The sequence below is a fragment of the Trachurus japonicus genome, unplaced genomic scaffold, assembly GCF_045865225.1.
Source record: "Trachurus japonicus isolate A0001 unplaced genomic scaffold, Traja_1.0 AP030205.1".
Taxonomy (NCBI): Eukaryota; Metazoa; Chordata; class Actinopteri; order Carangiformes; family Carangidae; genus Trachurus; species Trachurus japonicus.
Genome location: NW_028220338.1, coordinates 5341 through 20674, shown reverse-complemented (window position 1 = coordinate 20674; position 15334 = coordinate 5341). Strand labels below are relative to the sequence as shown.

Sequence of the window (15334 nt, the reverse complement as noted above, 5' to 3'; positions counted from 1 at the left end):
TTGTGCTTATGATGATGGTTACAACGGTTGATGATCAAAGACAAAATCTGACCTTGTGTTTGTTAAGAAAAAAGCTAACTGGTGTTTGTTTGTTTGTTGTAGTTCACCTTTTGTTTTCTCAACACAGTTTTTTTTTTTTTTTTTTTTTCATTTACTTATTTTTTCAATAAATCTGCAGTTTATTAGGGTGTAAAGGTTTCTCCTTAACTCCTTACAGAATTGAATCCCGAGTCTCATCCTCTATTCAGGTAACAGCACGGATGAAATCAGCAGACTTGTTTTGGTAACCACTGTCAAGAATAAAATCAGTCTGTTGGTTGTTCTTCGTATCTCCCACTGAAAGTTCATCCTTTTGCTCCAGTGTCTTTTCATCCTTTAACTCAGGAAGCGGGTACTCATCTTGTGATCAATGTTCACTTTTTCAAGAGACTGAAAACAAACAAAAAAATGTTACATTATTTTCCTAGTATCTAATGAGGAAGAAAAGGTCACAAAGCCTCACTGGTGTTGCTGGACAAACTAGATATGTTTCTATGGATATTTCAGAAAGGCGTAGTCACATTTTAAAGAAGCTCAACCTGAACAAACTTTACAGTACTCAGCCATAGACCTCCACTGCTGTAAATTCTTCTTTTTTATGGTACTAAAATGTCAAGAATTTAATTTCCTGCTTTAGATAGAAGAAATGAAAGTTTGCACTCCCACAATCCTTATTAATTTTAAAGAAATATATATCATCTGCCAACAATATCCTAAACTGAGGAGCTAGTTTAGTATGATCTGTGTGTCCTCACTTTTTAAAAACACATATGAAACAGAAGAATTTGAGCTCTGACGGTTTGTGGCTGTCACCTTTCTGAACTCTTCAAAGGAGATGGCGTCGTCTCTGTCCAGGTCAGCCTCTTGAATGGCTCGCTCAGCGATGCTCTGCAGCTGCTCCTCCGTCACCTGCAACCCCAGCATTGCCCGCAGCACCTACACACACAGTCACAGTGATCAACCAATGAATAGTCACACAACAAATCCCCTCTAATCCTGGTAGGTCCATTTCTTTTTTTGTTCCCCTCAGGGACCGATTATGGGTCCCCCTAAATAATATAATAATAATAAATACTGTACAGATGACACAAAATTACATGTTATTTGACATGGGTACTATTGTGGTTGTCCTAAGGATTGCTTTAAAGGATAACAAGTGCAACTTTCTCCAGCTTAACATGGACAAGATTTAAGTATTTGATATCTTTGAGGAGAACATTAAAAAAGCGAGCAGTTTCTATCAATACTCTGTTTTTTAAAGTCAACCATATCAATGTTGACAAAAAGAGAAGATGGTCTTTAGTAATGTCATGAAATAGCAAGGTAAAACCAGTACAAACACCCATAAAGCAGATTAATTCGAAGCAGAACTCTAGATTAAACTAGATAAAAGTCAATGTTGAGTTTCTGTCAAACGCTGACAGTGGCAGATGGAGGACATGGCATCACTGACAGGCCAATGACCAATGAACTAGAGAATCACCATAATCTGAATCATACATTTCTCTAGTTTAAGATTGATGGAAAATTTGGGCTGATGTAAGAGTGAAACACCAACAGTTCTCAGTAACATTTTCTATAGCTGTGACTTGACAGACCTGAAGAAGCTCCGCTCTGGAAATCTTTCCGTCTTTGTCCTGATCATACAACCGGAAGGCAACTGAAAACACACAGACAGAGACAGAGAAGGAGTTCATACATTTTCTCAGAAGAACAGTCATACCTCCTCCCTCTTGGCAGTATATCTTGAGTAAATATCACATTCTGTTCCATCGCTATGCGGATGACACCCAACTGTCCGTCCACCAAACCCACCTGCTCTTTCCTCCCATCTCTCTCTCCGATTGCCTACAGGAATTCAGATCCTTGTTCTCCCATAACTTTCTCAAACTTAACAGTGACAAAACCAGTGTTGTGCCTGAACGCGTTCAATGAACAATCGTTCATGAACTTGTTCATATTTTGGGGCGAACTAAACGTACGGTATTTCCGCTTGATGAATATTATTGTGAACGCGTTAATTCTGGCGTTTGAGAACAGCGCTCTCTCACAGTATATGACTTTGTTCAGGAGTGTGCCGGATTTCCATCGAGCCTTCCGGGCAAAAGTCCAGCTAAAACACACTGTAAACAGGCGGAAAAACCAGCCAATCTGGCAACACCTATCAGCTGTTTGGATCAGCGGCGCATGGTGTTACAGCGCGTGGCGGAGCCGGTCTGCATTGGTTAGAACAGGGGTTAGAGAGGGAAGTCCAAGTAATTTGACATATTTGAGAATTTTATAAAATAGTAACGCAATATTTACTTTTCCTGGTAATTAATTACTTTCATCACGTTGTAACTTTTTGGGGAAAGTAACTAGTAACTATAACTAATACTGGTTAAAACTGCTAAAATAATTGCTGTCTGTGGTTCGATATGGACTGAGGCAATCATTTTGAAAATAATAGCTCGCAGCAACATATAAAAAAAAAAGAACTATGAACTAGTTCAGTTTTGGAAGCGTGAACTTAGTTCAAAGTTTTAAATTATGAACTGGTTCATTTTAAAATTTGTGAACTTCACTATACCCCTTGGTAACTGCTCAGTCTCTCCCCCCCTTAGGTTAAGAGTCTGTGTCAATCACACGCTCAGCCTACCACTACGTAATATCTCTGGCCTGCACCCGTCTCTCATATCCTACAGTACCGCTATCCTGGTCCGCACCCTGGTTACATCCCGATTTGACTATTGTAACTCCCTTCTTTATGGTCTGCCTGACAAGTCCATCCATAAACTGCAACTGGTCCAAAACTCTACTGCTCCAATCATTTACAGAACCTCCTCCTCCAGTTATATTACACCTATTACACCTATTATACCAAATCCCGATTAAAAACTCCCCCCTTCAGACTGGCACAATTATGCACTTTAACCTTGGCTGCATTGCCGCACGGTTGCACTTTGATTTTTTTATCTATCACAATTGTTGTGTTTGTTTTCACTTTTGTTGACTGTTTTTATTCTTTTTGGTGGCCTTGAGTGTCGTGAAATTCGCCAAATAAAATGTATTATTATTATTATTATTATTATTATTATAGGTAGCTGCATGATCAGTAGTGGGTGTGGTCAGGTTTAATGGAGGACTGACATTTGAGTTTCCTGGTCCTGCTGTTGGCCGGCTCCTGCTGTGCCCCCTCTCTGCTTCGGTTTTTATCAATTGGACGGAAATGAGCCAGAACTCGGACAAAGGAGGGAAAGTCCACTGTTTCCTGTCTGAAAGGAAAGGAAATGTTTTCCTGTTTACCGAGTAACAAACACATGCCAAACAGACCATATGCTGCTATGTAGTATACTGAAGCTGCCATGTCCAAAACCCTCAGACCTCCACTTCTCACATGAAATATTAATAAACAGCATGAGCAAAAATAATATAATATCATTAATATGGCCTGAGTTGTTGCAAAAGGAAATAGTTCATGTTCCTATCATAGTTGATGGTCTAAAACATGGCAAAGTGAGTATGAGGTGTCTGAAACATGGTCAGTCTGCTCAGCTGTACCCTGGAGAGAAGAAGGCGCCGATGATCCTGTCTCCGATGGGGTTCGTGGCCAGCTCCCGAAGCGCTCCGAAATCCTCCAGCCTGAGACACAGAACCAAAGCTTTAACACACTGGTCTGTGCAACCTCTCTCAAAGTCTTGATGGATGGATGGATGGATGGATGGATGGATGGATGGATGGATGGATGGATGGACGGACGGACACTAACTAGAAAAAGAAGCATTTCCAGCAGGAAATGCGTGTGAATGCTGAAAGCAGCTGAACGCTATTGCTGAATGAGCTGAAGAAATTGTTGAAAAAGGCTAAAGCTAAAACATAAAACTTGAAGGCTGAGAGATGAATGTCTTTCTATGGGTGGAAGGAAGAGGCAAGAAAGAAAGAAGGAAGTAAAAAGACAGAGAAAAGGGGTAGAAGAAAGAAAGAAGATAAAGAGAGAAAAAGATGCAGAGAGAGGGGTATGATAGATAGAAAGAGATAGAGAGGGGTAGACACAAAGCAAAGAAGGAAAGAAATAAAGAAGTAAAAAGACAGAGAAGGGGGATAGAAAGAGACAGAGGGGGATGACGGATAGAAAGAGATGGATGGATGGATGGATGGATGGATGGATGGATGGATGGATGGATACCAACCTCAGGTCTCCCATCTGGTCTCTGTCCAGAAACTGAAACCTGTCGTACAGACGCAGGATGTGGGCTGCAGAGACTGGAACACAGTTTACACACTGATCAAGAGCCGATCACATCATTAAAGCAGAACCACATTCATCTCACTCTGAGGTGAGTTCAATGTTACACTTTTTTTTTTTAAATTATATTTTATCATTATCAATTAGTATTGTACTATCATACTGATGTATTATTGTTTTTGGTGGTATTTTGATTATTATTATTATCATACTGTTACTGTATATATACACTGTTGCGTTGTTAAAGCAGAAGTAAGTGATATATTTGTGTTAATATAAGTCTTAAATAGTTATATCTTCCGACAGCAATCACTTACATAGAGTGTTTGGTCTGAAACACGGGTCTGTCAGTCACTCTGCTCTGCTCTGAGCCGAAGAGAAAACATTTATCGTATCCTACAGTTTTTATCCAATGAGGAGAGAGAACGGCATGCAGGGCTGTGTGTGCAGCCAAGGAACACCGTGAATGTGGTGACGTAGGGACGAGGACTGTTATGGTGCGTTCAAGGCAACTCGTATTTTTCCGACCGTGAAGTGGTACCAGTTCGATCTGGTACGAGTTCACGGGTCAGAAGTTACGAGTGGCCGTTATAGTGACTTTCACAGGTAAAACAGGTCGGAGAAACACGAGTGGGTTGCCTGAAACGCTACAAAGTCGTAAGTTGTGACTTGAAGCTGTAATTTACGATTTCAAAAGCCTGCCTGGAACGCAGCATTAGCCAAAACCACCGGACCACTTACTTCTGCTTTAATTTTGCTTATAATGAAACAAAGAGTGGGGGTAGGAGTTTTATAAGTTCTTTTACTTCTTCCTACTCCTTTTCAAACATGTTGTCCTTTTGTTTGTTTGCATTTTGTTGTTGTGTGTTTTCTTTTTTAGATGTTGTTTTATACTTTTTATTTCATACTTTATAAAACTTTATTTTTCTCTCTGATCATGGATGTATGAGGCAAGAATGGGCTTGCTGAGTTCTTATTTCTCCTTTTGTAATTTACCTATATTTTGTACTGTAACTTTGGATCTGAAGTTTATATATTGATCTAATAGTCGTTGATGAGTGAGTTTAATTGAATATTGCTATTTGTTAATCTTTTCTGTCTAGAATGGGCTATTTCCTTTAAATTTAATGCTGGCGGTACTGTAGCTTTAAGAGTCAGCAGCCTCGGACGCTAGGAAGTGAGGTCATTGACCTGAGTAGTGAACTCCAGGCTAGCAGTGGAGACACACGGTTTTTTACCGTGTCCCGTCCTGTTTTGTTTAGAAAGCCAAGTTTATGGATACTTGAGTGACACTTGTGGAATAAATCTTTTTTCTAACATCACCTGGACTTAAAGTGGATTTTTAAGGACAACAGTGTTTTGGACACGTGTAAGCCAGGAATACCTGCTAGCCAACATTAGCCATTACATTAGTAAAAAACCTTCTCCTTGTGGTTTTGCCTGTGGACCAGGAGTACATTGGAGTTTGTGGATCCTGGAACGGAAAGGAAAAGCTCTCTGTAAGGACTCAAGTAAGTGCAGCTGCTGCTGGAAAAGACTAATGTGTGGACTGAGAGCATTATTATGCCAATTAGCGCTGACGACCCGCTAACGACTCACGGACGGTGCGCTAACGATCCGAGGACGGTTATCCTTTGTGTGTGCTTTGGAAGTCATTGGAACACTTTGTTGTATTAAGCTAACAGCAGAAGCATGTGGAAAGGGCTAGTCTTGTCTTAGGAATCATGGCGGAGGACAAAGATTCAGCCACATTGATAAGACGACAAGTGAAACCTACAGTCAAAGCTATGGAAGATGCGTTACAGAGGAAAATACGGTCAAGGAAAGCTGCAACTGACTCAGCTTACAACAAAAAAGAATGAGATGCTTCATTTAATGGATGATGGCAATTTGGAGGTGATTAAGACCAAGCTGGTTGTTGAGTTCAATAAGCTCTTCAGAGAGTTTTGTGAGCTGAACATTTCTGTTAAAGGGTTGTTTCAGCAAGTTACCTCAGAGGAAGAAATTAACAGTGATCAAGAGAAGTGGTTTAAACCAAAATCTGATTCATTCAAGAGCTTCGGTGATTATGTTGATGGTTGGATTGCAGACGTCCATGAACGTATGGAGGAAGCAAGAGAAGTTAATGAAAATATTAAACCATGTGATAGCATATCAGAAGCATCATCAAAAAAGTCCAAAAGGTCTAAGGCAAGCTCTGGTCGTTCTTCTGCCTCGTCGGCACGCTTGAAAGCAGAACTGGAAAGGGCTGCGCTTTTGGCAAGGGCAGCAACACTGAAAAAGAAGGAAGCCTTGGATAGGCAAGAAGTAAAGTTGAAGGCTGAGAAAGAAGACCTTGAGCTTCAGACGGCTTTAGCTGCTTCAGATGCTAAACTTAAGATTTTAAAGAAGTTTGAAGAAGCTGATGCTCTACAAAAGGACGATGAACAGTCTAAGCAATGGGAGCAGCCGGCTATGATAAAGGACCGTCATAGAGAGTCTGGAACGGGCCATGACGTGACTACTGAGCATCATGGAAATACAAGACGTAAACACAAGCCATCATCACTCTCCAACGCTGCACAGTCAATTTCATCAGCTACAAGTGATGAAGAAGATGACGATTCGTCTTTAATCCGCAGTTCTAGTGAAAGTGTAGCAGGTGCAGCGGCTTTGCCCACTGCAAGGCAACGTCAAAGGGACATTACAGAATTATTGATCAAGCAACAAAAACTTTCTACTCTACCACCACAAAACATTCCCGTCTTCAGGGGAGATCCGTTGGAATATAGACTCTTCATCAGGGCGTTCGAGCATGGTGTCGAAGGAAAAACAGAGAGCAGCAAGGATCGGTTGTACTTCATGGAGCAATACACCAACGGACAGCCCAGAGAGTTGATACGGAGTTGTCTACATATGGATCCAGATAAGGGTTATCACAAAGCAAAGAAACTCTTAAAGGAACATTTCGGAAACGAATATAGGATCTCTGTGGCATACATAGACAAGGCTCTAAGCTGGCCCACAATCAAGGCAGATGATGGCGAAGGTCTCAATGCACTGGCTCTCTTCCTCACCAGCTGTAACAATGCCATGTCAGACTTGGATTACATGGAGGAGTTGGATAACGTCGCCAACAACGCGCCATTGTCAACAAGCTTCCGTATAAATTTAGAGAGAGGAGGAGGGGTGTTGCCTTCGATATCCAGGAGCAAACTGCGAGAAGACCCAAGTTTAAGGATCTTGTCAAGTTTGTTAACATGCAGGCTAAGGTAGCACTACACCCCTTGTTTGGAGACATAAAGGACAGCAACAAAGGACAAGTTTAATCTCCAGTAAATTTCACAGCAGAGAGGAAGAGTCACAGTACGACCTTTACTACATCTGCAACACCAATGAGTAATCAAACAGGTGTAAAGCACAGAGTTAAAGCCAAGCAAGAGGAGTCCTATAGCCCTAGCAGCGCTTTCACCAAGCCCTGTCTTTTTTGTCAAGTGAACACAGCATGGCTCAATGTAAGAAGCTGAGAAATCGCTTCACAAAGAAAAGATAGACTTTCTCCGTGGCAAAGGACTGTGCTTCAGTTGCTTGAAGCAGGGGCACATGAGCAAGTCCTGTGAGGAGAAATTACACTGTGAGGCCTGCTCATTGCTTCATCCCACTGTGTTGCACATAAAGAGCAAAGACAAAGTTACACCTAAGGAAGAGTCATCAGATGACGGTGAGAAGCAGTCTGTGATCAGTGGGTTTGTGGACAAAGCAAACAAAGCATGTTCTGATACTGGGGCCGGGGACACAGACAGTATCCTTGCCATTGTTCCGGTACAAGTAAAAGCGAAGAAAGGCGACAAGGTGGTTACGTCGTATGCCTTTTTGGACCCAGGCAGTACGGCCACCTTTTGCACCGAAGAGCTTATGAATATGCTCAACATTAGTGGAAAGAAGATTGACATTCTCCTAACAACCATGGGAGAACAAAAGACTGTTCGCAGCTATGTGGTAACAGGTTTGGAAGTGTGTGGCCTAGAAAGTTGCAACTTCATAGAACTACAGGAAGTTTTCTCTCAAAAGACCATTCCAGCTAATAAAAGGAACATTCCACAGCAGGAAGACGTGGACAGGTGGCCCCATCTGGAGCAGTGAGAATCCCCCACATCAATGCAGAAATAGGTCTGCTGATTGGGACCAATGTGCCAAAGGCCATGGAACCAGAAGAGGTCATCAGGAGTGTTGACAATGGACCTTACGCTGTGAGAACTATCCTTGGATGGACCGTGAATGGGCCATTGAGGGACAACAACTGCGAACCTACTGGAGATGGAAAATACATTACATCCAACAGAATATCAGTGGCTAAACTGGATGAGCTGTGGAACCAACAGTTCAAATACGACTTTCCTGAAAGCAACCAAGAACAGCTGGAGATGTCCCAAGAAGACCTCCAATTCATGGACAGTGTTTCACAGTCTGCCAGATTGGTAGAGGGGCATTACTATATTGGTCTACCACTAAAGAACAAGGAGCTTCAAATGCCGAACAATCGTGTTGTAGCAGAACAGCGGGCCTTAAACTTGAAGAGGAAGCTTTTCAAGAATCATTCGTTCCGGGAGGACTACATTGCCTTTATGAGTGACATGATCACCAAAGGCTTTGCAATGAAGGTTGCCGATGAAGAGCTGGCCCGCAACGATGGAAAGGTTTGGTACATTCCACACCATGGAGTGTACCATCCTAAAAAACACAAGCTGCGTGTTGTGTATGATTGTGGTGCTTCTTATCAGGGAGTCACGTTGAACGAGGAACTTCTCCAGGGACCAGACCTCACCAGTTTCCTTAATTGGAGTTCTCACCAGATTCCGCCAAGAACCGGTGGCTACTATGGCTGATGTGGAAGCCATGTTCCACCAGGTAAGGGTCCCACAAGAAGACGCTGACCTCCTTCGGTTTCTGTGGTGGCCTGGTGGAGACCTGAACCAACCACTGGTGGAATACAGGATGGTCGTGCTCCTATTTGGTGCTACTTCATCACCGAGTTGTGCGAGCTACGCCCTCAGACGATGCGCTGAAGACAACAGGGACCTGTTTTGATGCTTCAGTAATCAGCACAGTGTTGCACAACTTCTACGTTGATGACTGCCTTAAGTCAGTCAGCTCCGAAGAAGAGGCGTGTCACTCTGTCGCAATCTGAAAGCCATTTGTCAGAAAGGGGGCTTCAGGTTAACAAAGTGGGTTAGCAACAGTCGGGTGGTACTGGCAGCTATACCCGAGAAGGAAATGGCAAAAGAAGTAAAGGATCTCGATCTGGATCAAGATTCACTCCCCATGGAAAGAGCATTGGGAGTACAATGGTGCGTCGAGTCCGACCAATTCAAGTTCAGGATTGTCATCCAAGATAGACCTCCCACCAGAAGAAACATTCTCTCCTTGGTGAGTTCTGTCTATGATCCGTTGGGATTCTTAGCTCCGGTGGTTCTGCCTGCAAAAAAGATCTTGCAAGAGCTCTGTAGGCTAAAGCTCAGCTGGGATTACATGATTCCAGATCATCTTGCACAGCAGTGGTTCGATTGGATTAAAGATCTGCAGTTGCTCACTGAATTCGGAGTTGATCGATGTTTCAAGCCAGCCCGTTTTGGAGAGGCGACATACGCTCAGCTGCATCATTTTTGTGATGCGAGTGAAGAGGGCTATGCACAGTTACCTACTTGGTCCAGCATAACAGCAAAGGCCAAGTCCATAGCGCGTTTGTCATGGGAAAGGCTAGGGTCGCCCCACTCAAGCCCACCACCATCCCGCGCCTGGAATTGACAGCGGCAACTATGGCAGTGCGCATGGATGGACTAATAAGGAAGGAACTGGAGCTACAGCTTGCGGACTCCATATTTTGGACAGACAGCACGGCTGTGCTCAAGTATATAAACAACGAAATGACAAGGTTCCCCACATGCGTAGCCAATAGAGTGGCGGAAATTCGGAAGGTGTCAACAGGATCTCAATGGAGGCATGTCAGCACACACTTGAATCCTGCTGACTATGCATCAAGAGGACAGAAAGTGAATCCCTTTGTGCAGAATCAAGCTGGATTCTCTGGACCTGTCTTTCTCACCCATCGTCCGACAACTGGCCAGAGAACCCTGATCGTCTGACAGATCTCACACTGCTGATCCAGAGATCAAGAAGAATGTCACCATAAATGCTCTTGCAGTAGGAGAAAAGGTTGACGCAATGCAGACGCTAATTGAGTACTACTCCTCATGGATGCGCCTTAAGAAAGCAGTGGCATGGATTCTTAAGGTGAAGAACACATTGCTCTGCATGGCTAAGAAGAGAAAGGAGCAAAGAGTAGCTATTGCGCTGTCTGACACGGATAAGGACGAACAAATACGGCAGTTGCATAAGTTCATGGTGAACTACAAGGCAAGCCTCAGCAAACTAACCCTCACGGTCGATGATCTGAAAGAGGCTGAACTGGAGGTCATACGCCACTGTCAGAGAAAAAGGTTCCAAGAGGAAATCAACTCCTTGAAGAAAGGTGAACCTGTCAAAAGGAGTAGCCACCTATACAAGCTAAACCCAGTTCTTCAAAACGGTATTCTGAGAGTCGGAGGCAGGCTCAACCGTGCAGCCATGCCAGAAGAATCTAAGCATCCTGCTATCTTGGCTAAAGACCTACGGGTGTCAGAGCTCATCCTTCAAGAGGTCCACAAGGAAGTAGGTCACAGTGGACGCAACCATGTCCTATCCAAGCTGCGTCTAAAATATTGGATCCCGAATGTCAGTGCAGCAATAAGAAGAGTCCTATCCAAGTGCCTTGTGTGTCGACGGCTACATGGTGTTACTGGGCAGCAACAAATGGCAGACCTGCCACGAAACAGGGTCTTACCTGATGAACCGCCCTTCACTAGAACCGGAGTAGACTACTTCGGTCCTTTTGAAGCGAAGCGAGAATGAGTTACTGTGAAGAGATATGGTGTTATCTTCACCTGCATCCCGTTCGGGCTGTCCACTTAGAAGTGGCGGCATCCTAGACACAGACTCCTTCATTAACGCTCTTCGCCGGTTTATTGCACGAAGAGGTCAAGTTGTGGAGCTGCGTTCTGACAACGGGACCAATTTTGTTGGGGCAGAGCGAGAGCTCAAGAAGGCTATTCAAGAGTGGAACACCTCCAAAATAGAGGACACGTTTGCTCCAACGAGGCATAAAATGGATGTTCTATCCCCCAGCTGCCTCTCACCATGGAGGAGTGTGGGAGCGTTTGATCAGGTCCATCAGGAAAATGCCCAATGCCACTCTGAGGACTCAGAATCTGGATGAGGAAAGCCTCCAGACATTTCTGTGTGAAGCTGAGGCCATCATTAATGGACGACCCATTACCACCCCTTCCGGTGACCCCAACGACCTAGATGCACTCAGCCCGAATCACCTCCTACTACTGATGACCAAGCCATCTCTACCTCCAGGACTTTTCAAGACGGAGGACCTCTATGCACGTCGAAGATGGAGGCAGACCCAATATATGGTGGACCTTTTTTGGAAACGTTGGGTGAGGGAATATCTGCCTGAGCTCCAGACGCGCCAGAAGTGGTCACGGGTGTCGCGCAACTTTGTCCCAGGGGACATTGTTTTGCTGGTGGATGAGACTGCACCAAGAAACTCATGGGTCATTGGCAAAGTTATTGAGGCAATGCCAGATGAACATGGACTCGTTCGCCGGGTTCGTCTAAAGACTAAGACCAGTGAACTAGTCAGACCCATCACAAAGGTCTGTCTGCTCCTAGAAGCAGTATGAGACGGAGGTAAAGACTGGCCTCCTTCAAGTACCAGAGACTTCTAAAGTCAGAATAAAGAAGACACGACTCTGGATTGTTATTGTTCTTAAGACTTTAATTGCCCCATTTGATTCATGTTGTTTGTAATTGTTTCTAAGTTTAGAGAACAATTAGGGGCCGGATATGTATGAGGCAAGAATGGGCTTGCTGAGTTCTTATTTCTCCTTTTGTAATTTACCTATATTTTGTACTGTAACTTTGGATCTGAAGTTTATATATTGATCTAATAGTCGTTGATGAGTGAGTTTAATTGAATATTGCTATTTGTTAATCTTTTCTGTCTAGAATGGGCTATTTCCTTTAAATTTAATGCTGGCGGTACTGTAGCTTTAAGAGTCAGCAGCCTCGGACGCTAGGAAGTGAGGTCATTGACCTGAGTAGTGAACTCCAGGCTAGCAGTGGAGACACACGGTTTTTTACCGTGTCCCGTCCTGTTTTGTTTAGAAAGCCAAGTTTATGGATACTTGAGTGACACTTGTGGAATAAATCTTTTTTCTAACATCACCTGGACTTAAAGTGGATTTTTAAGGACAACAGTGTTTTGGACACGTGTAAGCCAGGAATACCTGCTAGCCAACATTAGCCATTACAATGGAGATTTTGTTTAAGTTTTGTTTAATGCATGTTCAAAATAAAGATTTCAACCAACCAATCAACCAACCAACCAACCAACCATCCCTGCTGCTGTGAAGGTTACTCCAGCCCTGCTTCTCCACCTGCACCTCCTCATCAGCCTCATCACTGTCACCTGTTGTTCAGAGCTGCACCACATCTCCAATCAAGCGGCATACAACCAGTCCCAGTGCACATGCACTCTCTCTGCCAGAGGTCTTGTATAAAGCGCCTTGCAAAAGTCTTCATACCCCTTGAACTTTTCCATTTTGTCACATTACCACCACAAACTCGTATTAATTGTATTGGGATTTTATGTGACAGGCCAACACAAAGTAGCACATGATTGTAAAGTGGAAGGAAAATGATACATGGTGTTGAAAAGTGTGGCATGCTTATGTATATTATTTCTTTTCAAGACTACAGACTGCAATTTCTGCCCATTCTTCTTTGCAAAACAGCTCCAGTTGAGTCAGATTGGATGGAGAGCGTCTGGGAACAGCAGTTTTCAAGTCTTGCCACAGATTCTCAATCTGTCGGACTTTGACTGGGCTGTTCAAACACATGGATATGCTTTGACCTAAACCAGTCCATTGTAGCTCTGGTTGGATGTTTAGGGTGGTTGTCCTGCTGGAAGGTGAACTTCCGTCCCAGTCTCAAGTCTTTTCCTCCAGGATTGCCATGTATCTAGCTCCATCCATCTTCCCATCAGCTCTGAGCAGCTTCCCTGTCCCTGCTGAAGGAAAGCATCCAGCATTTTCCTTCTACTTCACAATTATGTGCTACTTTGTGTTGGTCTGTCACATAAAATCCCAGTAAAATACATTTAAGGTTGTGGTAGTAACGTGACAAATGTGGAAACGTTCAAGGGGTATGAATACTTTTGCAAGGCACTGTGGGTGCTCTCTTGGACAGATCGATTGACTGTGACCACCTTCCTTGTGTTGTGTACACATTCATGAGTGTGCACACAGCAGTGGACGATAGGCTGCACACTTATTCAGGTCAACTGTAACTTGAAACCACAAGGTTGTAGCTCAGGTGACTTTGATTTTTGTTCCCAAAGTTATCATGTCATCTTATATCAAAATAGAAACAAGCACAGAGCTTATGAAAATGATTGCTTGAATTAAGGGGGGTGGAGCATGCACACATGTGTTGTCCAGTTAAACTCCAATCAAGGCGTTTACATGCCGGAGGAAGTCAAATTCCAATTGTATTATCTGGGTGTCTTAATCAGAGTTGGAGAACTTCGATATTAGTCGGACTAACATGTTTACATGCACTCTTTGTCCAGTTATAGTCGGATTAAGGCAATAATTTGGTTTTCTCAAGTGTCATGTAAACATACTGAGTAACTATCTGCACCACAGCACTAACTTTGACAAAGATAAGCAGTGAACAGACTGCAGAGTGTCTGTATCAGTGTGAACAGTTCAGGGAGTTGACACACAAACTAAGATAAACAGATGAGGCAGCACTGATGAGTTGTTATCAGAGAGCTCAGAGCCAGACCACAACCTAGAGTTGTGATAGTTTGCGACATGTTAAAAACGGTCACTTTTTCTATTCTTTTCTATTGATAATGACTGATGTGAAAAGTTGGAATATATGGTGTACATGTGTAACGCACAGAATATGAACAATAAGAAACAAAGGTGACAAATTTTACAATATGCAACAGGTCACATGACATCATGTTGATACTTTAAAACAGGTGTTTGTGTGCAAACATTATTCTCTTTCATTATGATGATATCATTAAAAGAGATGAAGTGCAGCAGGAAGACTGTGGCCTCATGTTTCACACCTGTTTCTGTCCTTCACCACAACACCAACAACAACTCAGTCTGACAGAGAAGATGTGATGGTGCATTAGGCAGCAGAACACAGTCAAACTTTTAAATATGAAATGAACCGGACGCTTAATGACATTAAAACAGCTGAGTTTGGTCTCTGCTGTTTTTCTGCAACTTGAGCTCCTCTCTTTTTATTGCCTGCTTACTTTTTTTGACAAAACAAGCAAGTGAAGCCAAAGAATCTCAACTCACAGCCGGTTTCCTGCATCAGCTCCTGGGCGTCGGGGATGTTGTCGATGCTGGAGCTGCTGGAGCCCATCCTGCTGCAGACACACACACACACACACACACACACACACACACACAGCTCACTTGTTGACAGTCTGAGGCTGCAGTCTGTTGGCAGTGTGACTGTAGCTTTCTGTCTGTGCTGCAGCAGACAGTCTGCACACTGAGTCCCTCCACAGACGTGACACACACGTTGCTCAGCCAATGACTAACAGGCGCTCACTAACCAATGGGCTTCCTAGACCTGCCCCAAACCAGAACCCCACTAACTCCACAATGTTTTGAACAGAGCAGACAAGACAGACTTGAAATCAGAAAAAATAAATCCTGAAAGCCTATAATAATAATTATTATTATAATAATCTCCTCAATAATGTACAATATTTGTGAATAAGAGACAATAATAGATGCTGTGTTTATTACAGTGAGGGTGAATGAAGACGTGAATTTAATCTGTCTCTCGAAGACAGATTATGGAGCTTGTGATGCAACACAAATTTACATGCAACGAGAGAGACAGCCAAGGATAAACCCCCAGCCCCCTGATGTTGTGGACCCATCACCC

The 15334-nt window shown here is 43.3% G+C and overlaps 1 protein-coding gene across 1 annotated transcript; it reads right to left on the bottom strand.

Moving 5' to 3' along the window:
* Positions 1-304: 304 nt before the first annotated feature.
* Positions 305-14906, bottom strand: LOC146960588 (calcineurin B homologous protein 2-like). Its single transcript, XM_085772251.1, has 7 exons — positions 14734-14906; positions 4209-4281; positions 3580-3660; positions 3169-3293; positions 1638-1699; positions 853-975; positions 305-429 (listed from the first exon to the last, which is right to left on the bottom strand). Exons 1-7 carry the CDS (start codon positions 14798-14800, stop codon positions 376-378), a joined length of 585 nt encoding a protein of 194 aa, XP_085628377.1. The 5' UTR covers positions 14801-14906; the 3' UTR covers positions 305-375.
* Between the last annotated feature and the right edge of the window lie 428 nt (positions 14907-15334).